This window comes from Arvicola amphibius, chromosome 7 (genome assembly GCF_903992535.2).
Source record: "Arvicola amphibius chromosome 7, mArvAmp1.2, whole genome shotgun sequence".
NCBI lineage: Eukaryota > Metazoa > Chordata > Mammalia > Rodentia > Cricetidae > Arvicola > Arvicola amphibius.
Window position 1 is genome coordinate 29234373 of NC_052053.1, and position 26022 is coordinate 29260394.

Consider the following 26022-nt stretch of genomic DNA (forward strand, 5'->3'; position numbering starts at 1 on the left):
GGAGAGGTATTTTGTGACAGACGAGTTAGGATTTCTGCTGGAATCAGTCACCGACCCCTCCCTCTAGGTATAAGATTCAGGAAGACAGGGAGAAAGGAGAGAAAGGATGAAGCAGTCCATGATTCATGCATACCAGACTTTTAAGATGATAGAAGCTTTTATAGGCTGGAATGAAGGAGGTATAAAGGGGGAGAGATTGAAGCTGTGACACCTAGTAGCGACAATGGATGGAGCTTGGTACAGAAGGCAAGGGAGGGAATGGCAGAGAGTGCAGGAGCCATGCCCTGAGAAAGCTGCTTCTCCTTGGGGTCAGAACCAGAGGGACAGAGAGAAGCTTGAACTGTAAAGCCTTCTCCTTTCTCTACAAAAGAGAAAATCAGAGTAGCATAGAGTTTACTGAGGACCTACAGAAGTGCTGGAGTTGAGACCTCCTCCCAGGAATCTGGACACGTCATGGGATATTCAAATTTCACTGAAGACAAAGTGGTGATTGTACATCATAAAGTCATAGAATGTTAGACACACAGCCCCAGGCAAGTCACAGTTCACAGAGAAGAAAACTGGGCAGATGACACATCTACAGGTGTTGTGGCTTAAAGATTTACTCCCGTAAACTTTGCTCGTGTGTCCTTCTTAACCCCAGACAATGTTAGCACTGTCCTGTCAGTAACTGTCCTCTGACCCAGTCAGCACCCTGGGCAAAGAATACATAAATATACATATGCATATATGTAACTAGGTTGGTCCAGAATTGGAGGCTGTTAAGCAGGCATGTGGTTAAGAGTTGAGGATGCCAGTAAAAGGAAAACTTGCCCTTACCAAGGATGGCACAAAGACAGATGCAAAGAAACAGGTCTAGGACCAAGAATCCTTGAGAGGAGAGAAGACTCACAGAAATAGAAGTGAATGGCAGTCCTGAGAGGCAGGGCATACAAACCAGTCACGGCTAGATGGTGCACAACCATTAAAGACTGAGAGAATAAACATTGGCCTTGTTTAAAATGCCATCAAATGCAGAGAACATGAAAAGGAGGGTTCTTTTTCAAACACTGACGGACATTCCTGCCTTTTATTTTTAACAGATTGCCTACAAAAAGGGACTCACTGAACAGCAAACTCAGTTCACGTCCCTGCCTGATCCTCCTGATGTAGAATTTGCCAAGAAAGTAACCAACCAAGTAAGCAAGGTACGTACACAGAGGTGATCCTCTCTCTCTCTCTTGGAAACCTACTCAGCTTTTTTCAGCCATTTGGGAGAGAAACCGATGGTGAGCTTGAATGGCAAGCACTAGAGGTATTTTTGCATGTGCCCCCCCAAAAGTCTTTTACACCAAAAACAGGACATGCGCCACCAGCATAAATGATGTCAGTGGTCCGCCAACTCGATGACTCAGTGAGTTTAAATGTCACAGTCAGCTCTCAATAAGACAGCATATGGCTTAGTGCCACTTGACATTTTCATTTCTGAGACAGAATCGTAGGTCATCATGGCCTAACTCTGCTTCCTTCTGTGGAGGCTGTGGTTTAACTCGTGCGGCGGGGAGAGACGCTGTGCAGTTTCTGCCCTCACACTCTGAGACGTGAACTCACGCAACTGTGCAAGTGTGCTCTCGGACACAGCTCAGTGGGCGCTGGTGGGGCCAGCACTTCAGACCTTTGAAGCCCTAACAAGCTACTTATTTTGCCTATATTTAGCCAAACAAAGTAGTCCAGGAGGACGCAGCTGTGGCAAGGAATGCGGAGAGACACGTGTTCGGCTGGTATATAGGCCGGGCTAAGTCCTGTTGCAAATTGGTCCAGTAAGGATGCGTTCTCTGGGACCTGGCTGCTTTTTTCCCCCTTCTGAAAGTTGACACTCAGTTTGGTCTTCTGCTTTTTTTTTTTCTGCTTTCTGGTGTTTGCTAAACTTCAGGGTTCTTATTTTTGTTGTTGTTTGGTTGGTTTGGGTAGAGGTGGGCTCTTAAAAGAGGAGAAAAAAGGAAAGATATAAATGATGCAGTCTGTTCTGCGATGTTTTTAGCTCCTCATTTCACAGAATGCTTACTGTAAAACCCAGGGTAAGAATAGTAAAAGTAATGAGAATACTAGCAACCTACTTTCCCCCCAGGGCTAAGCAGAGACTAACTGGAGGGTTGTGCACAATGGACTGGCTGCTGAGTGTATTCCCAGCAGAAAAAAAAAAAAAAAAAAAAAAAAGGTGGAACAGAAAGATAGTTTAACTCTGGGTAAAGAAGTTGTTTTAAAGTGGTCATTTAAATTAATCTATTTTTGGTTTTTAAAGAATGTCTTGGTTCAGATAGAGCTCTTTCTTTAATCTGAGCATGCAGTGTGGAGAAAGTGATTGGTTTTTTTTTTTTTTTAAGTATCAAACTTCTCTGCAGTCACTCCTCCCAACAGTAAATAAAACTCAAGTTACGTTTCTCAGGGTGGCAGACCTTACACAAACCTGACAACCAAGCACTTCCGATGTGACTAGGGGGAAAAAAGAGAATATCAGTGTATTTGGACTTACAATAGAACATCATATGCAGAGAATCTTAAACAGCGGACTTTGGCTTCTCAAAGTGCCAGAAAATGGAAAGTCAAAACAAAGGGCCATCTCTTTAGGAGCTGAGGATCCAGCATATGAATTGGAAGGGGACATACATGTATTCATTTCCCTAACCCCGAGAGTCTTCCACATGAGAAGTATATACTGGATTTTAAATGCTTACTATGAAATTAAAAAGAATGTAAAATCGCTTATCATTTTTACGCCAATTGCACATTAGAATGGTAGTGTTTGGGGTCTACTGAGTTAAGTAAAATATATTAAAGTTAGCTTCGCACCTGTCTCTTTACGCCTTAAGAAATACGGCTTCTGGGATAGCTTTCATAGTAGGTATTTTGGACTGCACACTCTGGTTGGATTAGGTGACACACTATTGGGTATGTGGAAAGAGTGGCCAACCTGGGTTTGACCTTGTAGAATAATAGGAGCTGAGGGAGAGCGGCTGTAGATGAAGGTCACTTCTAGAGAGAAGTATTGTTCATTGTAGCTGTCCATCCATGACCAGACATCCAACCACAGAGAACCAGGCTACCAAGGGTGACTTCTCTGTGGTGCTCCCCTTCTCAAGTCGTCCCCATTGTCAGCTGCTTAGATCCCTCATGTCAGCATCACCACATCCTCCCCCCCAAAAAAGGTTAAAAATGTCTCCTTCATTGTCTCACTTTAGACATTTAAACCCTTGACACAGCCACCCTTGCCAACCATATCTTCCATGTCCATTGCTTGTCCTGCAGCCTCCTGTTCGGCTGGTAAAGATCACACGCTGGCTATGGTTGTATTGACATTACATTCTCTTTCTAAGCCTTCCTTGCTATCCTTTTCAGAGTGTATTTTCTTGACTTTGTCTTTGCCAAAATCCTGAGCTTCATCCCAGCACCCTTTCCAGGCTCAGGTGTGCTCTGTGATTCTAACTGAGGTTGACCAGAATTGTTCTTATAACAGATATTCCAGGAGAGGGAACAGACTCACCATGACCGGGAAGTGGATTCTGCACACAACATTGGGAAGTTCCTTTTGTTTCTCTGTGCCTTTTTGCTTCCCTCCAGTAATTTCTAGTGGAATCTAGGATGTTTAAAAAAATTTGTCTTGCAGTAACACATTGGTAGATAGCATGGAGCCTGAATCTTCTGAAATATTCTATTGTGTAGAATTAGGGAGATTCCTCTGGATTTCACCATAAGGCATCATATAAAGACATGAAAGCAACTCTGGACCAACTGTGGCCAATAAAAAAAATCCAGTCAAGATGCCTCCAACACTCTGAACGATAACTTCTCTGTGAACGGAACTAACAGGTGGCTCAGTGTTGAGCTACTTAGAATAGAAGAGATGTGATTAACTCAATTCATGTTCTTTCCATTTGATAACCACATAAAAACTGCAGGTGCCGATCTGGAAAGTGAAAAGTGAAGCCATGAGTTTAAGCAAGAGACCAGGGAGCCTAATTTTAGCCCAGTTCCCTCGACCGACTGATGGTTAGGAGGGGCTACGGTTCAGAGAAGCAACCGCTGTGCCTGCTAGCATGTGGTCACCTCCCCCAACAGAGTCTATTCAGAGCTCAGAACCGACCCAATGTTCTTTCTCTGTTAAATGAAAGTTGCAGGGAAAGTTAAATCACATCTTTCCTCCAGTCTATCACTGATCAGCTCCAGCTGCAGCAGAGCAGGGGACGGAGTTTAAGGAGAAAGCTTCAAGATCAGACAGGAAGTTGGATGTTGGACTCTTGATGTGTCTTCCCGCATGGACACTGCCTGCCTTTTCCTCCACTCTTCTCGTTAGAAGTCTGTTCCTTTGACCTCCTTGCTACCTACCCATAAAGGGGAACAAGGGTACCCTCCTCAGCAGTTAGCCAGCCACCTCCACTCCCATGCACTGGGAGCCCTGACCAACGCAGGAGGACTTGGGAACAGACTGTGAGTGATCCATCCCCAGCCAGACCTGTTGCGGGAGGAAATAGCAGGTTTTTCTTCCTGGAGGGTCAGGAGGAAGGAAGGACTTTAGACGAGGCATCTGGATGATTCTGTATTCTGTTCTTCTTGTTTAACTATCTTCTTAAAATCCTGTGTTTATCTTTGTTGTGAGAATTGCACCCTTTCTCAGTTCTCATTAGTAAAGCCATACACACAGTACCTATGTCTCGGTTATAGCCCAAGGGTTGACCAAGAGGAGCACCTGCTGCTTTTCAACTTGATCCTACAAAGATCTCTGTGTCTTGACTTTGCACCAGTTTGATTCCTTTGCCCGAAGTCTTGAGCTTCCTGGGGTTTTCTGCATGGAGGACCAGAACCCCATGACAACAACTTAAATGCTGGAGGATGAAAGCTGAGATGACCTCCAAAGTCCTGCTTTGTTTTTTGCTTTTGATTTTTTGGATATTTTTGTTGTTTTATTTGGTTTTATTTTGGTCTTTTGAGACAAGAGTCTTACTGTGAAACCCAGGCTGGTTTTTAGCAAAGTTCCCTTGCCTCACACTTCCAAAGTGCTTGTTTACAGGTCATCTGCCACCATGTCCAAATTGGACTTCTCAAGTTTTAATGTTTATGGGTACTTATTTATTTATCAAACTTCTAAGAAGCCTAATCCCAAAAAGATTAGAAGTATTCTACAGACAGTCTTGGCAAGTCCCCAAGTGTAGACTGAAGTTTCTGTCCTGCAAGCCACTCCCAACGAACAGACACAGAGACTGAATATTAATTATATAATGTTCAACCGATAGTTCAGGCTTGTTACTAGCTAACTCATATACTTTAATTAACATATATTTCTTATCTATGCTTTGTCAGGTGGCTTGATACCCTTTCTCAGTATGGCATGCCCATCTTGCTCTCTCTATATCTGCCAGCAACTCCTCTGACTCCGCCCTTCTTCATACCAGCATTTTTAGTTTGGTTGCTCTGCCTATACTTTCTTCCTATCTATTGGCCAATCAGCTTTTTATCATGCCAGTCTGAGTGACAAATCTTTACAGTGTACAAGAGAATTATTCCACAGCACCCACATCAAGTAATTGGTCTTACTTAGGATTTCTGTTGCTGTGAAGGGACACCATGACCATGGCAACTCTTAATAAAGAAAACACTTAATTGGGGCTGGCTTACAGTTTCAGTGATTTAGTCTATTATCATTAGTGTGGGAAGCCTGGTGATATGCTGGCAGATACGGTGCTGGAGAGGTAGCTGAAAGTTCTACATCTGGATTGGAAGGCAGCAGGAAGAGAGAGTGACACTGGACCTGGCTTGAGCATCCAAAACCTCAAAACTCACCTTCAGGGACACACTTCCTCCATGAAGGCCACCCATCATAATAGTGCCACTCCCTATGAGCCTACAGGGGCCAATTTCATTCAAACCACCAAAGGAGGATAGCTGAATCAGTAGTCTAATCCATATTTTATTGCTCTGTTTTGTTTGTTAAGGTAGGATCTTTCCATGTAGCCTGGTTTTATCTCAAGATTCTCCTGCATCTGCCTCCCCAGTATACAAGGCGAATCTGAGTCTTAGCAGGACTCAGTTTCTCTTTCTGTCTCCCCCCCTCATTTTACATACAGTTTTTCTCCAGTTTCTTCACGATAAAATTGTCATTATTATAATTATTATACCATTCATTTGTTTAGTGTCATAGATACACAAAGCGTGTGATCTTGCTTCATCTTGCTAGCAGTGTTCTGTGTAAAATCCTGCATCCTTCCAGTTGAGCAACTTGAATTGTTGGTGCACTAAGTCAAATCTTCGGTAATGACAGTGTTCAGTCACAGGCACTAAAGATCTGGAGGTCTAAAACGAACAGCTATAAAAATTGCTGTGAATAATTGGCATATTAACCATTGCGAAGACAGAAAACAGGACATTTACGGGAAAACTGTACTTCCTTTTACTCTGACACATTGGTTCTTTACATTAGAGCTCGTGCTGATGGTATGACAAAGAAGGGCTTTCTATTTCTGTAAAGAGTGTGGTGGGGGTATAGGAGATACAGGCCACCTGAGAGTCAGTGATGGTGTCTTTAGCGTAGCTCTACAAGCCAAGGAGAATTTGCTCTAACCCTGCTCTAGCTTTGCCTCATGGGCCCAGATCTGGGGTTGGCTAGGTTAATTCTGTTCCAAGAATACATGTGTCAAGACAGTTCACAACAGTATACCTGAGTTCAGTTATGAGATAACTTCCACACACCACATTTGGGGTTCAATTCTAAGTCCCTAAAGTCAGCAAAGAGAGATAGTCCTCTCCTTGGCTTTCTCTATTCCCCTCAAGTCAACTTTCTTGGTGTGTAAGGTGACCACACTACAAGATTACTTGGAGACCCTAACATGAGCCTGGTAAAGATTTTAATGTCACACTGTTCCTCAATTCCTATTTGTCAACTCTCGGATTTTGTTTTTGTTTCATTTTGTTTCTTTCTGCCCCCAGCAAAAATATAAAGAAGACTATGAAAAGAAAGTCAAAGGCAAATGGAGTGAGACACCCTGCTTTGAAATTGCAACCGCCAGAATGAACGCCGATAATCTCAGCTCAGTAAGTGGGAGAGGACCCCTGTCTTTGACAGCTTCCAGCTGCTTACAACAGCTTGAGAAATTCTGGAATGCTAGATATTATTTTGACCGTGCTGCATGATTTCTACCTCAATTTCCATAGGAACAACTTAGTGAAACCCTCTTAGTAATTACAAAATACACTTAGCATGAGTCAGGAAGTCCCTTTTCAGTTTATTCTTCCCTGCTGAACAAAATTGTGCATTTATAACAATGAGTGACTTAATTTCTTTCATTTATCTGCCCTGGCTCTCCAGAGCTCTTCCTCAGTGGGCAGGAACGACTGTGCCTTTCCCATTGTTCTCCAAGCCTGTTCGAATTGTCCAGATCTCTGTTAAGCTGATAGACATTTTGGCAATGCCACCAGTCTCCAGTTGCGACCTGACTGGCCTAACCCCAAGGGGTGGGTGTAGACTTAGGGGCTCTGCACTGAAGCTTGTCTCTACAGCTGTTCTACTGTGTCTTTACTCTCTCACAGAGGAAGTATCAGGAAGACTTCGAGAACTTGAAAGACCAGATCTACTTCATGCAGACAGAAACGCCTGAGTACAAAATGAACAAGCAGGCTGGGATTGCAGCCAGCAAGGTATAAATGAAGACGTTTTCCCACCCCCTCATGTCTTTAGTGGGGTGAGCTTGTCCTCACTCTGGCTCTCGTATATAATGAAAAAGGTGCCGGGTAGATTCTGAGCCAAGTTACTGAAGTTGAGACCAGTGTAAAGTAGATTGCCTAAAAACAGTAAAAAAATGAAAATTATATTGGCATCACAATAGGAGCCTTAATGGCGCCTAACCACCATTTCCATTATTTCATGGAGTGAAGGGCCTTTTGCCGGCCTGAAGGATGAAGGTAATCATCTTAGATCTTAGCTAGAACTTCCACCAGAAAAAAAAAAATAACAACTGGCAGCTTTATATGAAACCACATGCCTCACACTCAACACTGTCATTAGCCTGTGTTCTGACTGACGGGTGAAAAACCTAGTCCCAAAAGTCCAGATGTCCGTGGACGTCTTCAGATAGCCTGTAGAGTGACTTTGATAAGTAGGCTACGCTTTGACATTTTAAAGTGGTACGGTTTTTATAAAAACATGAACTTTGAGGTCAAGTAAACTTGTTTGATCCTTGCCTTTCCCGGAGCCCTGGTTCTGCCAGAGGATAGAAAGCAGGACTGCACCACTTAGAAAGTGTGAGACAGTGGTTGGGTGTGAGAGAGGAGGGAAAGATTTCCAAGCAGCTCACTGGATGCGGTTTCCCTTGAAGGATACAGGGACGATTACAGGAAGAGAAGGTGATTCTTAGTGAAACCGGAGTTCATCTTCAAACCCGTTAGATTCAGATGTCTTTTAGATTCCCAGGTGGAAATATGAAGTTGGTTGGTTGACTGCATGAGTCTGGAGGTTCAAAGAGTGTTTATGGGAATTTTATATAAAATTGGGGGACATTCGTGTGTGGAAAATAATGTCCCGAGACTGGACAGCACAAAGGAGGTAGGATGGGCAGACAGCTCCACCGACTGAACCCTGACATGCTCCCAGGTGAGACAGGACCACGGTTGAGAGGTAGCAGGAGTGTGCAGTTAATAAAGGGGGAGGATGGAGTTATCATTTGTGCCAAGTATTTCTACCTGGGTTTGCTAATGCAGAGTCAATGGCAGCCCAAAGAATAAGTTGGTTGAGTTTGCTTGGAGAAGGCTCCTGACTGAATAATAAAGAAGAAACCACTGAAGGTCAGAGTATATTGAATTCTTTCAAGAATTTTCTAAAAAGAAAAGAAAATGAATGGCAGCTGATGGAAAAGACAGAAATAAGGAATGTTTTAAGATAGGACACACAATTCCATGCTGCTACGCTGATGGGAAAATCCAACAGAGAGGTAACACTGAGCTGAGGCTGAGAGCAAACTGCTGGATTGATGATGCCCTTGAAGGAGGGGAGCCCTGATCTGTAAGAGGATGGATGACATTGTCATACGCCCTAACAGTTCTTCCAAATGACACATGCAGGTGGCATGGTAGGGTTTGTGAACATCCTTTCTGCTCAATTCTGTTTTGCCAGGGATTTTATAATCCCACGAGGTAGAAAGGTTGTGCAGCTCTCCCATGCCTGAAGAGCCTGCAGAGTAGCCCTTGTGGTACTCTGGGTAGACAGTAGGGTTGGCGCATCTGGGTTTCAGTTGTGCATTACCTGTCATTGTCTACAGAGCTGATTGGCCTCATTTTGTGCAGCTTGTAAAGGTAGTGAATGAATTGTTTAGGATTCCTCAGACTTCATTGGTTCCACTTCCCAAGCGGAAGTCAGACTCGAGATCACGGTCCGCCTCAAGACCATGTTGTTTTGATCGCTGTGGACGGGTTCCTTTTCAGAGTTTTTAATTTCCCCGTCTCAAACTTACAGCGTCTGCCATGACTGGGATTTAAAGTACAAAATGGGAAGGGAAAAGAAAGCTGAGGTTGCCACCATCCATCCCAGCTGGCTCCTTTTTCTCCTGCCTGTGTATTAAATACGTGCTTGCTCAATGCATGGCTGTAGGAAAGGCATCAAGGCGGCGCTGATGCTCCCAGCTCCTTGTCTTTCAGATGTGCGGGCAGATGGCAGCTGGAAGTCGGGAGCTGAGTGGAGGTTCTACAAGAGCAGACATCTGGGGCACGATGTGCTGTCACTATTTGTGCTTCTCTCTTCCCCCCAATATTTACATGCCTTTCTCCTTTCGAGGACAGAGACCATATGTTGTTCTTTTTTGTGTCTTTCCCAGAGCCAGGCACATAATCAACTCCCTCTGATATTTTTGAATGAATAAATGAGTGAAAAGAAGTTTCCTGGAAATCCATGCAGTTTCTCTACGGCTGCTCTGAGTTACTCTGGGTTTGTGCTGATAAAATGTCAAGCTGCCATTTTTCCAAAGAGAAAATTGATTTGTGGCACCATGTCATAATTGCTATAGTGGAGACGAGGGCAAAATAACCTGTGGAGTTCCTTTATTATTTTATTTCCTCCCACAGGTAAAATACAAAGAAGACTATGAGAAGAATAAAGGAAAAGCAGATTATAATGTACTTCCTGCATCAGAGAACCCACTGCTCAGGCAGCTGAAGGCAGCAGGAAACGTCCTCAGTGATGTAAGTCAACTCTCTTCACAGATCTTTTATAACCTTAACTTCGTGAGAGATGGAGTCTTTCTCCTGGTGTGATACCTGTATAGTTGTATAGCTGTATAGCTGTATACCTGTATAGCTGTATACCTGTATAGCTGTATACCTGTATATCTATATAGCTGTATACCTGTATAGCTATATAGCTTTGTTAGTGTTTTAAGGTTCTGAAGGAGGAGTCACAGCAGAGCTAACTAGCCATAGAAGGCTGAGGGTCTCTAACCACAACATGCCTTACTATCTGTAACCAGTGAAGTAAGTTCAAAGGGCAAGGAACTCCTCGTTTGCTTAGAAGATTCCACCACATTCCTTGTGGGCTCGGAACATATTGTGCTGGGCTTCTGAACAGGCAAAGGGAGACCTTCAAAAACAGAGCTAACACCTGAAACTGTCACCTGCAGACACTTAATTCAGAAAATGCTCCCTGACTTGGTCCCTGTCTGCTTCTCCGTGAAGAATTGTTAATAGCCCAAGTAAGCTATTCGGGTTAAATAGATAAAATAAGCTAGTGCTTTGTATTAGAAGACTCAGGGTCCAAGATCAGTTTACCAATTTGACTAAAACACACACACACATATACACACACACTCACATACATACACACATACACACACCTGTACACATGTACAACAAACACACACAAAATGCATACACAACAAACATATACAGGCTAAATGTGTGATCATTTGAGGTTTTATATGGATAGATTATATTACACTTTTTTCCAAGCTCTCTGAATAGGTTAATGTTTCTCTATTCTTGAACTACATCAGCATACTGGGGTGTATGTGTCTGGGGAGCGGGAGGGCAAGGGATAAGGTGTTAATTCATCTGTCCAAATGGCTCTGCTGCAACCTCAACACTAAGTGCTTTGTTTTCCAATGATGGGCACGTTTACCAAACAAACCATCTCAGATCCACTGTTGCTAGAAGCTGGGATGTACTGACACTTTGAAAACTCAACGTGAAAAGTGATGATAGTCCACTTGCTCAGCCATGCCCTTGAAACCAACCGCTGATTGATTGTGTTATTTTAAGGCTAAGCAAAGATACTAGCAGTGAAGGAGAACCAGTGGTGACTCATTCATGCTTCAAATTCTCAGATGAGTCTTATTTTATGAAGCCTAACTGTAGGTTTTTCTACTTAGCTTTTTATAAACGTTTATTTGAAAAATAACAAAGCCATTATCATAGCCTCCGTGTACTTGGGGCACAAAGAGAGAGTAAGTGTGCAGACAGAGAGAGAGAGAGAGAGAGAGAGAGAGAGAGAGAGAGAGAGAGAGCAGCTCAGAGATGCCAGTCTGCCACTGAGGCTCAGCTAGGGGTAGCATGTTGGCTTCTTAAGTTTCTGAAAATGTCAAAATCTCAAGTTTTACAATCATTGCTAATAACGCCATGACACCGAGTGTTTGTAGGTTTCTAAGGTAGTTGGCGGACGGTATCTTTTCTTCTTCTTTTTCTGGTGTTGGAAAATATGAGCGTTATAATCAGCGTGGGAGTGACAGGATCTATTTTAACTGATTTCCCTCCTTTGGCAGAAACTATACAAGGAAAACTATGAAAAGACAAAGGCCAAGAGCATAAATTACTGCGAGACCCCCAAGTTTCAGCTTGACACAGTACTGCAGAACTTCAGTAGTGATGTGAGTATCACCACGGCCACCCGCTGTCTTTAAAGGCTCGCTTCTTTAACAAGCCACTGGTCAATTAACAAGTGGAATACATTTTGTCTTTCAGACGAAGTACAGAGATTCCTACCTAAAGAATATTTTGGGACACTACGTAGGCAGCTTCGAGGACCCGTATCACACACACTGTATGAAAGTGACCGCCCAAAATAGTGACGTAAGTCCTAAGGCTATTGTTTTCACTTTCTAAATAAGATGTTGTGGGTTTAAGTCATAAAACGATGGTTGGATCATTATATCTGATTATTTTCCCTCACAGAAAAACTACAGAGCGGAATATGAAGAAGACAGAGGCAAAGGCTTCTTCCCCCAGACCATCACCCAGGAATATGAGGCAATCAAGAAACTGGACCAGTGCAAAGATGTACGTTCACAGAGTGAGCTTGTGACAGTCCTTCCTCCTCCTTCAGTCCAGATGCTTCCTGCTTTGGGGACATTGATCCAGATGTTGCTGTCCTTTGTGGCATCTAGAGGCTGAGATGCTTTTAAAATGTTGCCCACTTTACAAATATGTCTAAGAAACAATTTTGTAGACGATATACTTCTGTTCCTGCTGGCATCCCTTGTTCAAGAGCTAATTCGAGCTCATCTCCGTGACGAGCTGTCAGGAATCTGAAAACATGGGGTCGGTCTTCACATTCACAGAAGAGCGCCTCTCAGACAAACTGCAATCCAGCTAAAAACAAACACCTTGAATGTTTGTTTAGCCAGCAGTTTCTTCAGGGTGGGGTGGGATAGGTTCTTTCCTGGCTCAGAGACCACCTTGGACATCATAGACCCCACTAAACCAAACTCCTTTGTTCCGTTCCAGCACACCTACAAAGCCCACCCAGATAAGACCAAGTTCACTCAAGTTACGGACTCTCCCGTTCTGTTACAAGCTCAGGTCAATTCCAAACAGCTGAGTGATGTAAGTTCAGCTAAGTACCCATCTGGGGAAGCAGTTATGGGAGTGGGGAGGAATTTCATAAATCTATGCAGAAATTCAATTCATTCTATTTTGCAGTTCTGGGTTCAAACCCCAAGCCTTGTTCATGTTGGGAATAATACTCTACTTCTACCTTCTCAGCTGATAAAATCCAGCTTCTTGTTTGATTACATTGATTAGAAAACCATTACATTTTAGTATATGCTTATATAGTTATAATCATTTTAAATATCTTTCTATCTGGATGGGCTGAAGCTTTTTGAGTTGACAACTCTTAGTAAAATTAAGAAACCAGTATAGCTTAAATTATTGAAAGGAACACAACTTCTAAAACTGGATTCATAACCCAGCTTCTTGTGACAAGATATTCAAATAAGTTAGTCTTTCTGTGCCTCTTTCTCTTACATAATTTGTAGATGTTTGGGAATCAACATGATACGAGATGTGTTTTGAGTATACAGTCAGGCCCAGACCAGAGAGCATACAGGCTTCTCTTTGCCAACTAACTTTCTAGAAAACTGAAACCTAGAGATAAGTTTATTATATGAGCTTTTTGTATGAACCTCCATGTCTGTCTTGGCCTAAAAAAAATAAAAATAAAAATGGCCGCAGTATATTTATGGCCAAGATGACAGTTCAACCGCAGTATCAGTAAGCACAGTATATACAAGGTGACACTTATGAAGGGTTCTCCAGTAAGCGGCATCAGCGAGGACAGGAACGCCAGGACAGTGTGTCTGAACCAAAGGGGCCAATTGTGAAAGGTGTGGAGAGGAATGTGCGTGAAGAGCTACCGCATTCTGTCACCTACTGTGGTGGAGGCCACGGTGACCGTGAAGGACGTGCTGACAAGGGCCCAGGACACAGGCTCGCACTGCAGCGACTTTCCTAAGCGCTCGCTCTCGGGATGGCTGTCAGTTATTTCACCAAATGCCTGAAGGAGGGTTTGTATTTGGTAAATCTTTTTCTTCTGAATTTAATGATCCTCTCTCTGTCTCTCTCTCTCTCTCTCTCTCTCTCTCTCTCTCTCTCTCTCTCTCTCTCTCTCTCTCTCTCTCTCTCTCCATACCCTGCTTCCTGCTCCTTAGCTAAATTACAAAGCCAAACATGAAAGTGAAAAATTCAAGTGTCATATACCTCCGGATGCTCCTGCCTTTATCCAGCATAGAGTCAATGCCTATAACCTGAGTGACGTAAGTGCCTCGTGGACCGCACCATACAGGGGCGCATTGCTAGCCGTGTGCCTAGTTTTGGTTTGCTTCGTTGTAGTTCAACGACTGCTTCAGTGGTGAAGCTAGGAAGCACCCGTGACAGTCGTGTCATGTGTCCCTTTAAGCTGACCTTGCACATCCCTGCTGCCTCTGTGCGGTTGTTCTGTCAGTAGCTTCATTTAATTGTTAGTAACATTAATATTTTCTAACCAGCCTCTGGAATGTCACCATGAGTGTGTGTTTCACTGTAAATCTTAATGTTACATCCGCCAGAAGCATTTAGGTATACTATGCCATAATTCAATTTTCCTAGTATATGATTCTTTTTAGAAATGATTTCCTTTATTCCCCAGGCCTATAGTGTCCTGTTTCACACAAATTAGACTTATGTCTAGATGTAAGACAGCTTATGCTAATGATAACAGCGAGGATCTAAAGGGCAGAAGGCCAGGAATCCATTGCCAACTTTCATTTTCCAATTTAAATTTCATAGAAAAGTTAAATTACCCTCTTAGTTTCTTCAACAATTCCCAAAACAAGTACTGCGATTATCCGGGCAGTAGAATGATTCATGAAATGACCTCTGAGTGGATTTAAAGGACAAACGAAAGTGGTACCAGAAACCACCAAGAGTGAGCTAACTGCTGCATGCTTGTACCACTCTCTACTCTTTAGTTCTGGGCTCAGATATTAGTGTGGCCCCTGGAACTGAGCTAATTTGAAAGATTTCTGATGGAGAACAAGAAACCTAGTCTTAGAATTAGAAGCTCCGTCTTAAAGAGAATTACCTTGAATATGCACAATTGCTAGACCATGAACAGGGTCTATTTATTTTCCGTTAGAATAAACCGATGAGTTGGCCTAGCCTCAGTCTTCAAATGTGATGACAGGCATTACACTTTTGCTAATTCCTTTCCCAGAATGTCTACAAGCAAGACTGGGAGAAGAGCAAAGCTAAGAAGTTTGACATCAAGGTGGATGCCATCCCCCTGCTGGCAGCCAAGGCCAACAGCAAGAATGCCAGTGATGTGAGTGTGGCCCTGGGCTGGGCTGGGCTGGGCTGGGCTGGGGTGGGCTGGGCTGGGCTGGGCTGCTGGCCTGGGATGTCCCTGCTGAGCAGTTAGCATGTGTGGTGTCCCTGCAGGTGATGTACAAGAAGGACTATGAGAAGAGCAAAGGCAAGATGATCGGCGCCCTCAGCATCAACGATGACCCCAAGATGCTGCACTCCCTGAAGACAGCCAAAAACCAGAGCGATGTGAGTGTCTTTGCAAAACCGCTCTGTTTTGATGTGGGTACCCTACCAATTAATACAACCTTGGGTTGGATGTCAGCCTACACTCAAATCTGATTCACATAACTAAATGTGGAGAGGTTTTGGTTAGCTGAGACTCACCGTTTGTGACATTCTTCTCTGGGAAGCTTGCTTCTTTCATCTCCTCTCTGCCTTTTGTTTTATGAGGAGGAAACAAACGCTAGAAACATTGTTTTCTTTGTTTCCCAGAAGTGGGCTAAATATGTGAGTATACACAGTGTTCCTAGTATCAGTGTGGGTGTGCACCCATTCAGTGCCCTGAACTAAGGTGTTTGCAAGGCTATGCGGAAACAAACAGCAAGAAGTGAGAAGACCAACTGCAAAACAAAGCAGTAGAACCAGATGAAGCATGAATGCCAAAGCAAGATATTTTAGTTTGAGAATTTTATAAAAATGTTGGCTTCATTACGAAGACTTTAATCCTACTTTAGAAAAAAAAATCTACTGAAACTGCCTTTGTAATTCCTAATAAGAAAGTCTTATATTTCATGTCATTTACAATATTCCCTGTTTTAGTGAGTGTATTTTGAGTTTCCTATATGAGAAAATTAAAAGGGAGTGTGGAGAAGCATATGACATATGTACACATTAAAGAACTAAAAATCCTAAAAGCCATCATTCAAGGACAGCTGCTATATAGGGAACATAAGTTAGCGGGGAAGGCTCACTTCTAGGGGTATGACGAAATGTGTTTGGACCAAGTGCCGAGCTCATGACTTTGTGGAACTGCCTGTGTCCTCGGGCCCTCTTAGGCCTCGGGACTCATTTTACTTCAATTTTTTAAGCAATTCATGTTTTTCAAGCATAGGGAAATGGGGGAGTTATTTCAAGACAGGACTTCTCTTGAGTGGCAACATTCATTCTTTCGGTCTGAGCAATACTGAGATAGGCAATATGAGCACTTGTCATTGTTAGCACCTAATATCATACAAGACATGAGCCTCAAGGGTATCCTTTCCTCATGATGGAAAACAGTGGAAGAAAACATCACCATCCCGCCCCATTGTTTCAAGTCTGGCAATGACCCTGGTGGCTGTTGGTGTGTGAGATATATTTTTCTTTGCTCAATTTTCTTTTTTCCTTTGACAGAGACTATACAGGGAAAACTATGAGAAGACCAAGGCCAAGAGTATGAATTATTGTGAGACCCCTAAGTATCAACTCGACACCCTTCTGAAGAACTTCAGTGAGGTGCGGAGGGGACCTCTTGGGCGGGATGGCTTTTCCTGCCCATTGAAAAATCACTGCTAACATGAAGCATTGTGTTTGTTTTCTCTACTAGGCAAAATATAAAGATTCATACGTAAAGAATATTTTGGGCCACTATGTAGGCAGCTTTGAGGACCCGTACCATACACACTGCATGAAAGTTACAGCTCAAAACAGTGATGTAAGTTTGCATCCAGTGACTAGGGCCTGCAATGGCATTGTTTGGGAGCAGCAGCCATCCTGAGTGGTTTTGTTCTTGTGCTTTTTAGAAGAGCTACAAAGCAGAATATGAAGAAGACAAAGGGAAATGCTATTTCCCTCAGACGATAACTCAGGAATACGAAGCTATCAAGAAGTTGGACCAGTGTAAAGACGTAAGTCAGCGGCCCTGAGTTCCTCAGATTGGGTGTGGGATGCTTGTGACATCTAGTGGTATCTTTCATAGGAGTTTAAATGCTCTCACCTAGTGGTCAGGATATAATATTTTATTTAAATTGGGCCTTGGGGGTAGGATTGGAGAACACCAGAATTACTAAGAAGAAGTCCATTGGCTATGAAAATCTTTCGGGTTTAATGTTTTTATTTTCATTAGTATGGACAGCTATTAATCCAGGGCAAAAGGACATTACCCAGGTTTGTCATAATCAGGGTCTTCATTGCCCAACAAAGTGACACCAGGACATGAGTCAGGCACTGTCCTCGATGCTGGAGACTAGGGTTCCATGGTGACCTGCTCTCCAGGACGTTCCATTGGAGTGGAAGAGACAGGCAGTGAAGAAGGAACACTTAGGAGCAAGGAAGAGATGGACCCAGGCAATCTGAAGCAAGACTGTTCTGCCATTCCAAGCTCGGGGCCAGAGAAGCAGAAAGAACAGTCTTGAGAGAGAAAGGGAAATTGAGAGATGTGACTAGGATGTGCTGGGAGGGTGAGGATACAAAGAGGAAGGGATGGGGGATGTGTGGAACTCATAACTCAAAGTACAGCCCTGACTGGACACGAGTTTCAGTGCAGAGGCATACCAGCCGCATAGATGCAGCAGAAAACTCGGTAATTTCTCAGCCTTTTGGTTAATATCAAATGTAGAAAAACCAAGAGAGAGGAAAGAAGGAGACAGAGGGGAGAAGAAATGGAGGAAAATAATGTTATATTTTAGTATAAATGCTACACGTCTACAGCTTAACAGTGGGAGGAGAGGGGGAGAGACGAAAGAAGGGAAAGAGAAAACGAGGATCCTAGCATCGAACCCGCTTTTCAGAACTAAAGAAAGCAAAGTTTTGGTTGTAAACATCCCCTGCATTGGTGTGGGATGAACAGGAATAGAAAATTACAGTGTGACCCGTCAGTGACCGCTGTCTTCTCTTCCAGCACACCTACAAAGTGCATCCTGATAAGACTAAATTCACAGCGGTCACCGACACGCCTGTGCTGCTGCAAGCCCAGCTCAACACCAAACAGCTCAGTGATGTAAGTGTCCTCACATCGGAGGGGGCGACCCAGGGATGGCTTACTGAAAATCTCAGTGTCTTCAAGGATTCTTCTGTCATGCCATTAATGCCATGCTTCAGATTTTGCTTAATAAAATGCAAATGAAGCTGCTAGATGGAGTTGCAGCCCCCAGCAGACTGATACACAGCAAAACAGTAACTGAGAGTTTTAAATAGCCCACTGATTTTTCATAGGCTTGCCTTACTTATTAAAATGTGTCCCATGAACACTAGAACTTCGTGCCCCTTAAGAAAACAGTTGCAGCAGAGGTATCCATTTGACGGGCAGAAAGGGAAGTATTCCTGTTCTGGTAAAGTTACAAAGACTTTGCAAAAGCAAAAAAAAGGTGTACTATAACAAAGCATTACTCCAGGCAGTTAGCGGGAAACAGAGGTAAAACATGGGGCCACTGAGATGGTTCAGTGCGTGTTTGCCACTAAGTCTGGTGTCCTGAGTTCAATCTCTGATCTCCTTCTACGTAGTGGAAGTAGAGAACTGACTTCCAAAAGTAGTCCTCTGACCTCTTGTCAAACTTGTCACACACACACACACACACACACACACACACAGTTTTAAAATGTAATTTAAAGCATTTTAAAATTAAAGATAGCCCAATAGCTACATCACCTCTTCCTCCATGTCTCCTGTACCTGAGGAAGAAGTGGGTGGAAGATCTTAAGAGCTAGAGGACCGTGAAATCCGCCATGAATTGTGTCTCCTGGAAATGACAGGCAAGCTTCACTCCTGACACCTCAACAGTATGGGTGTCTATGCAGGACGTGGACAATGATACCAACAGACATGCTAAAGTGAAGGGGGATTGGGAGTCCCACCCTTAGACAGAGAACCACTGACAATTAGGGGTGCTGAGAGTGGGAGAGGGAGGAACCCCACATAGGGAGGAACCCCACAGTAATCCAGTACTAGTGCTCAGCCCTGAAATAATCATGTACATACAGGCTGCACTGAATGAACTCAACAGGTCATACTTACTTATTTATGCATGTGTGTGTGTTCATGTGTGCATGTGTGTATGTAAGGGATTGAAGGAAGAGGGGAGCAGGAATTTGAGAGGGAGTTAAGGGGGCATGGGAGGTTGAAGGAAGGAAAGAGAACAGATGGGAAATAATGCAACTATACTTTAACAAAGAGCTAGGTTAGGATGACAAGGAGAGGAACCACCAGAAGAGCACTGTGGGCAGACAGCTGCCTGAAGCAGCGACGGTGTGGCCAGCACTTTAGAACTGGGTTAAGCTGTCCCCGGGAATTATCCTGGTGTTGTTATTGCGCTGATTACAGAATTCTGTAACTGCATTTTCATGCCTTCCAAGCCCGTTCTTGTGATGTCGGTGAGGCATGTATTAACATGTCTACTGTATAGCAACAGCTACAACATGTCTAAGTGAAGTCCAGTTGCCCACAATCCTTCTGAGAGAGGGAATGAGATGCTGGCAAGATTAAGAAGCTCTTTGAAGCGTGTTCCTTAAAAAGACACAATACTGTCTTACACAAATTCAAGGAAATCCCTGCTTTGAACTGTGTGAATATCTGCTGAGTCCATTTTCTGGGCTATGAAAAAAATACCTAAGGCCAAGTAATTTATAAAGTATAGAAGTGACCCTGGACTGAAATCTTAGCACTTGGGAGGCCGACGCAGGGGAATCTTGAGTTTGAGGGTAGACTGGGCTACATGGTAAGATGCTATTTCTAAAACCACCTCCTCATCCCTCAAAAAGAATAGAGGTTTACTTAGTTCATAGTTCCAAAGGCTAGGGAGTCTAAGGGTGTGGTGCCGGCTCAAGGGCTTCCTACTGAATCACGACATGGTGCAGGTATTGCTTAGGGAGATGCAGATCAAGCCCTCCCCAGAGCTTGCTTGAATAATAAAACCACTCCTGCAGATGAATCCACTCATGAGGGCAGAAATCTTGTGAACAATCACCTCTGACAGGTGTCTCCTGTCAAATAGCGCCCACATGACTTCAGGGGATTCCGTTTCAACTGCATGAAGCTTGGGACACACAGTCAACCTACAGCAACTTGTCTTCCCCTTCTTCCCCTTCCCCCTTAGCTGAATTACAAAGCAAAGCATGAAGGTGAGAAATTCAAGTGCAACGTGCCAGCAGACGCACCGGAGTTCATCCAGCACAGAGTCAACGCTTACAACCTGAGCGATGTAAGTATGGGGAGAAAGTACAAGTCTGCCAGAAGATGTGGAGCTAGACTCCATGCTGCTAGCTGTGGAGACAGTCAGCAGTGGACGTGGGGACTTTCAGTCGCCCAGGCTCTGGGGACCGACTTCATTATCAGATGTCGTGTCCATGGCCTCTGTTATTATCACAAGCATTCTCTCATGTGTCTGTTTGATAATTTCTAGAGTTTTTGGGATTTCTCCCATGTAAATGTCTCATTTTCCCCTTTCTAGGTGGTTGTTTGTTATATAGTTATTGGTGGTATAGACAAGGGGCTCTAGAATGTTCTTAAATAATTAAAACAGAATATTCTATTTAGTGGTGTAGAAGAAGAAACTATATAATAAATACATCAATAGTTAATATGGCTAATAAATTACTCATAGAAGAAATAAGTTTATAGATACAAACTTTCAACTTTTTTATGTTCACGGGATTAACCTGTTACCAATGTCCTTTTTATAAAAAAAAAAAAAAAAAAAAAAAAAAAAAAAAAAAAGAAATTATTTTCTGAAACTTTCCCAGAATGTCTACAAGCAAGACTGGGAGAAGAGCAAAGCTAAGAAGTTTGACATCAAGGTGGATGCCATCCCCCTGCTGGCAGCCAAGGCCAACAGCAAGAATGCCAGTGATGTGAGTGTGGCCCTGGGCTGGGCTGGGCTGGGCTGGGCTGCTGGCCTGGGATGTCCCTGCTGAGCAGTTAGCATGTGTGGTGTCCCTGCAGGTGATGTACAAGAAGGACTATGAGAAGAGCAAAGGCAAGATGATCGGCGCCCTCAGCATCAACGATGACCCCAAGATGCTGCACTCCCTGAAGACAGCCAAAAACCAGAGCGACGTGAGTGTCTGCCCTATTGTCGAGATGGTTTCACTGACCACATGCAGGGTGTGGAAGGATTCCAGGTGGATGGTTCTGTGTCTACTGGGCTCTCAAGTTCATTATAACCTGCTGAGAGCTTTAGAGGTCGTGTGGGCCCTGGCTCTTGCGTGCCTCACTTTTGAGAACAGAAATTATTGGCAGTGTTTGACATCCGTTCCACTTTGAAGACTCTGCATTAATATTTAACAGAGCATCAGTTTTTGTTCACAAAACCTCCCATAATAAATCTCTAAGGTGTTTAAATCTAATTGAGAAATAGCTTTTAAATTGATTTGAAAACTGTCTTTAGAAGAAACTAATGAACTTCCAATATAAAATCAAGTATGGCTATCAATGCTTACTATTGCCTTTAATAATTGGTAGTGGTCTCCACCTAAGAAAAAATTTCATTGATGATTAAGCCTTTTTAAAAATATTATTTATAAAATACAGATCACATTTATAGAACATTTTCTTCATCATACCTATTTCCTTAACTTCAGGGATTTGTGGATTCCCTAAAAGTGATCCATGGATCATTTATCCTGTCCTAGTTATTTTTACTATAGAGACAAGCATCTGTTCTTGCCAATTACCGTCCATACTGCTTAGAAGATATTTTAAGAGTGGCTACAGTGTTTGGCATGGCTTTCAAACACTGGTTTCCATGGTGAAGAAGGAAGATGTGGGTATCATTTACTTGCTGCAACCATGTGTGCACACAATAATCTGTGTGTGCTTTCTTTATCATTATTGTGAGCATCACACGGTGCTCCTGAAATGCCACTGGGTTTCCACCATTCTGTGTGCCCTCTCAGGTTCAAAAGCTAGAACCAGGGGCTGGAGAGATGGCTCAGAGGTTAAGAGCATTGCCTGCTCTTCCAAAGGTCCTGAGTTCAATTCCCAGCAACCACATGGTGGCTCACAACCATCTGTAATGGGGTCTGGTGCCCTCTTCTGGCCTGCAGGCATACACACAGACAGAATATTGTATACATAATAAATAAATATTTTTTTTAAAAAAAAAAAGCTAGAACCAAGTCTACACTGATGCCACAAAAACCTACATCATTCTTATTGGTTTGTTTTGAACAAACCTTTAAACCTTTTAAGGACAGGATGTTTCCTGTCCTTGAAAGCATTAGAGCACTAGGTACAAAATCAACCTGTGAATTCGTATTAATTGATTGACATTTGCAACCGAAAGACATCATCAGTCTCATTAGTCCAGGCTAATGCTAAGCTGTGTCTAGCAAGGAGGCTTTTCCTTAAAGTCATTTGCATCTTCAGTGATTTTTTAAAATGGATTTTTTGGGTTAGCACACAAAGCAATTTGACCGTGTCCATCAATGGCATCTTCACACACATGACCGTGTCATTAGACTCCGTTCTCCTTACGTCACCTCCCCACTGCCTTTCTCCGTGTTCTCCCACGCCCTCTATCCTGCCCCATTCCTTCTGATTCCTAACTAGTCTCCCTGACATAGTTAGGAGTTTGTTGCTGTGAAGAGACGCCACGACCATGGCAACCCTTACAGAGGAAAACATCTGACTGGGGCTGGCTTACATACAGTTCGGAGGTTCAGTCCATTCTCATCATGGCGGGAAGCATGGCGGCCCGCAGGCAGACCTGGTGCTGAAGAAGGAGCTGAGAGCCCTACGTCCGGATTGGCAGGCAGCAGGAAATGAACTTGAGGTTAAGAGACCTCAAAGCCCACCCCGTAGTGACGCACTTCCTCCTTAAAGCCACACCTACTCCAACAAGGCCCCACCTCCTAATAGCGCTCCTTTCTGTGAACCAATGGGGTCCATTTTCTGTCAAGCCGCCACACTCCCCCCCCCCCTCCGTTTTCTTGTTATCTGTATTTCCATTACCCTCTCTGTTTCCCATCTACCTTAGGGAATTTTCTTCTTTCTTGCCCCCTTTGAAGTTTGTGACCTATATCACACGCACACGCACACAGGCACACGTCTAAATTTAGACCAAACATGGAGTTTGCCTTTCTGAGCCTGCCTTGTTTGGCTACACAACAATTTCCATTTGTATCCATTTTTCTTCGAATGCCCTAATTTTATTTTTATTCACGCTACATAAAATTCCATTGTGTAGAGGAACCATGTTTTCTGGATCCGTTTGTCTGCTGACAGACAGCTAGGGCAGTTGCCTTTCCCAGCTATTGTGAATAATAGTTCGGCAATAAACATAAATGCGCAGGGATTTCTGTGGTGTGTTTTAACAGCGTTTTATGGACGCTGATCTGTGTCAGCTGCTGAGAACGTAAACACGAGCGAGCGTCTGAACAGTTCATCAAATCACTCCCCCCATCCTCACTACAGCTGCTGTTGCAGCACCGCCTTGTTCGTCCCTTTCCTGCGGGACAGGCTTTAAACATGCGCTTGCGTGGGCACAGCGCATTCCCAAGCTTTCCATTCATCATTCAGGGCTTGGGTTTTATAATTTTTAAACTCATCACCTGCAAATAACAGCCCACCGGATGTAAGAAGGCAGATAAAGTCCCCTGAGCTTACCGATAGCTCTTCTCTGGCTGAAAAACTTTGGAAGCTGGTGGGTAGTTCATGCTTGTAATCCCAGCACTCAGGAGGATGAGGCAGGAGGACTGCCGTAAATTCATTTTCAGCCTGGGCTCCATAGATAGTACCAGGCCAGCCAGAGCCATACAAGCAAGACTCTGTCTAAAAAGTCAGAAGAGAAAAGTAAAATAAATTTGGGAAGATTCATATATGATTTTTTTCTAGAGAAACGATTTAAGTCATTAGAATAAATTTGGGGCAAAATAATTACTCAAATGTTTGCACCTATTACTCTAAATTACACTTACTCTACTGTCATGAGAACTCATTAAGAACGAGAGGGACTAAACGCTCTCTTCTTCTAGCGTGAATACCGTAAAGACTACGAGAAGTCAAAAACGATCTACACCGCCCCACTTGATATGCTCCAAGTCACCCAAGCTAAGAAATCTCAGGAGATTGCCAGCGACGTGGACTACAAGCACATCTTGCACAACTACAGCTACCCACCAGACAGTATCAGCGTGGACCTCGCAAAGAAGGCGTACGCACTGCAGAGTGACGTGAGTAGAGGCCTTCTCTTCCCCTCTTTGGAAGGGGAGACGGGACAGGATCTAGCCCCAGACTGGCCTTTAGTCCTCTTTGAAGCATCTGCCTTTTGTGAGGAAGCATTGAGATATGAGGGAAATGGTCCCTTGGTTCTTGGAAGTGCGTGTCCTCGGGATTGGACACCTGTATCTGGCGTGTGCTGTTACTATTTCCTAAAGTTAGCAACCTTGCTGAGCCGAGAGTCCTCGGCTGTTAAACTGGAGTAAATCAAAAAAGTTTTATTGAGTATTTAAATGGATGCCAAGGGCCAGTGAGATGGTCCAGAAGGTCAAAATGCTCTATTAAGCAAGAAATCCCCCTTTATCTCCTCTTCTGGCCCCCAGAAACCACCTGTTGCTATAAGTTGGGCTATTGTAGACACATCACATGTGTGGAGTTATACAGTATTTGTCTTTGGAAACTGAGTTTTTCCCTTAGCATAGTGCCCTCAATTTCCCTTATTACAGCTTTTGTCAGAGTTTTCTTCTTTTTGAAAGCTGACCGTCTTCCTTTATCAATGTATGCCACATCTTGTGTATCCACTCTCCTCTTGGCCACTGTTTGGCTTGCTCCCACCTTCTAGCTACTGAGAATTGTTCATGTGACCATGAGTAATTGATTGTCCTGTCAATGTCTGATTTCAGTTCTTTTGGGTAGATACTCCAGAAGTCAAATCGTTAGGTCATATGACAGTCTTTTAGTTTTCTGCGAAACTATTTTTCCAATGACTGAATAATTTACACTCCTCCCGTCAGCACAGAACCAAGCAGGCAGTCGGAGAGACAGGGGAAACTCAGTTTGATAGCATCCAGGCACAAACCCAAGCTCATGCTTTGGAAAGTTCAACTTTTATAGGTCAGGTAACAGGGCAACAATCTAAGGCCGGTCTCTGAGTCCCATGCTCGGCACAGGAATTTCCATCACAGACATGTCTGCAGGAAGAAATTAAAATACACCAACGCTCGCAGATAGCAAATAAAGCATTCCTTCCTTGGTGATCAGGATCTCCAAGATGACCTTTGATAGCTGCCAAAATCATTCTTTTAGGCAGTTTCTGCAAGTGTTTGCCATCCCAAGGCAAGAGGAAGGGGCTTTAACTTGTGAACAGAATGAACTTAGCACCCTTGAGTAAAACTTTAACTTGTTCTATTTTCTAAGCAGTCCGACAATTTTCAGGCAGGAATTTCTATTAGACTATCAAAATACAGAGTGATAGTTTGATTTTGTTAGGTCCATATATGAGAATAATAGATAGATAGATAGATAGATAGATAGATAGATAGATAGATAGATAGATAGATAGATAGATGATAGATTTCTCATCTCCACTTTACTACCAGCAACAATTACTATATGCAGGATCTTGTTTCTTAATTATTTAATTTTTCTCTGTGTCTGCAATACAATTCTATTTGAAGGTCCCCAGAGGCAAGGTTGATTTATTGGTTTTTTTTCTACTCCAGTTTTTTTTTTTAAGATCCATTCTAAAGAACAAGAATTTTCAGTTGATTTCTAGAGATAAATTTCAGGTATCATCTATGGTCCGATGACTAAAAGAGCTCACTATCTTAATGGCATCTGGTGATTGTCCCCACATAATATCAGTGCCAAATAATACCTGTCTCCTTAAGCAAATTAACAAGAACTATTTCCAAGTGCTTTGTTGGCCAGTGCAGAAGCCCTTCTAAGATGGTCGTTATACATGAAGGACAGTGTGTGCCAGAGCTTTGACAAATAACTACCATCAAACATTATTAGAAAATGACCAAGATTATTTGCCTTCA

General features: G+C 43.2%; 1 protein-coding gene across 2 annotated transcripts in view; it reads left to right on the forward strand.

The window, feature by feature from the left end:
- Neb (nebulin) overlaps nucleotides 1-26022 on the forward strand; it is a 189092-nt gene that overhangs the window by 12042 nt on the left and 151028 nt on the right. For both annotated transcript variants that reach the window (XM_038336440.1, XM_038336441.1), the window contains exons 8-26: nucleotides 1083-1187; nucleotides 6958-7062; nucleotides 7558-7665; nucleotides 10081-10197; nucleotides 11769-11873; nucleotides 11968-12075; nucleotides 12178-12282; nucleotides 12730-12828; nucleotides 13935-14039; nucleotides 14978-15085; nucleotides 15202-15315; nucleotides 16462-16563; nucleotides 16655-16762; nucleotides 16851-16955; nucleotides 17948-18046; nucleotides 20139-20243; nucleotides 20785-20892; nucleotides 20984-21097; nucleotides 24016-24213. In XM_038336440.1, the coding sequence (XP_038192368.1) occupies nucleotides 1083-1187; nucleotides 6958-7062; nucleotides 7558-7665; nucleotides 10081-10197; nucleotides 11769-11873; nucleotides 11968-12075; nucleotides 12178-12282; nucleotides 12730-12828; nucleotides 13935-14039; nucleotides 14978-15085; nucleotides 15202-15315; nucleotides 16462-16563; nucleotides 16655-16762; nucleotides 16851-16955; nucleotides 17948-18046; nucleotides 20139-20243; nucleotides 20785-20892; nucleotides 20984-21097; nucleotides 24016-24213 (2118 nt within the window). The remainder of the gene's footprint in view (nucleotides 1-1082; nucleotides 1188-6957; nucleotides 7063-7557; nucleotides 7666-10080; nucleotides 10198-11768; nucleotides 11874-11967; nucleotides 12076-12177; nucleotides 12283-12729; nucleotides 12829-13934; nucleotides 14040-14977; nucleotides 15086-15201; nucleotides 15316-16461; nucleotides 16564-16654; nucleotides 16763-16850; nucleotides 16956-17947; nucleotides 18047-20138; nucleotides 20244-20784; nucleotides 20893-20983; nucleotides 21098-24015; nucleotides 24214-26022) is intronic.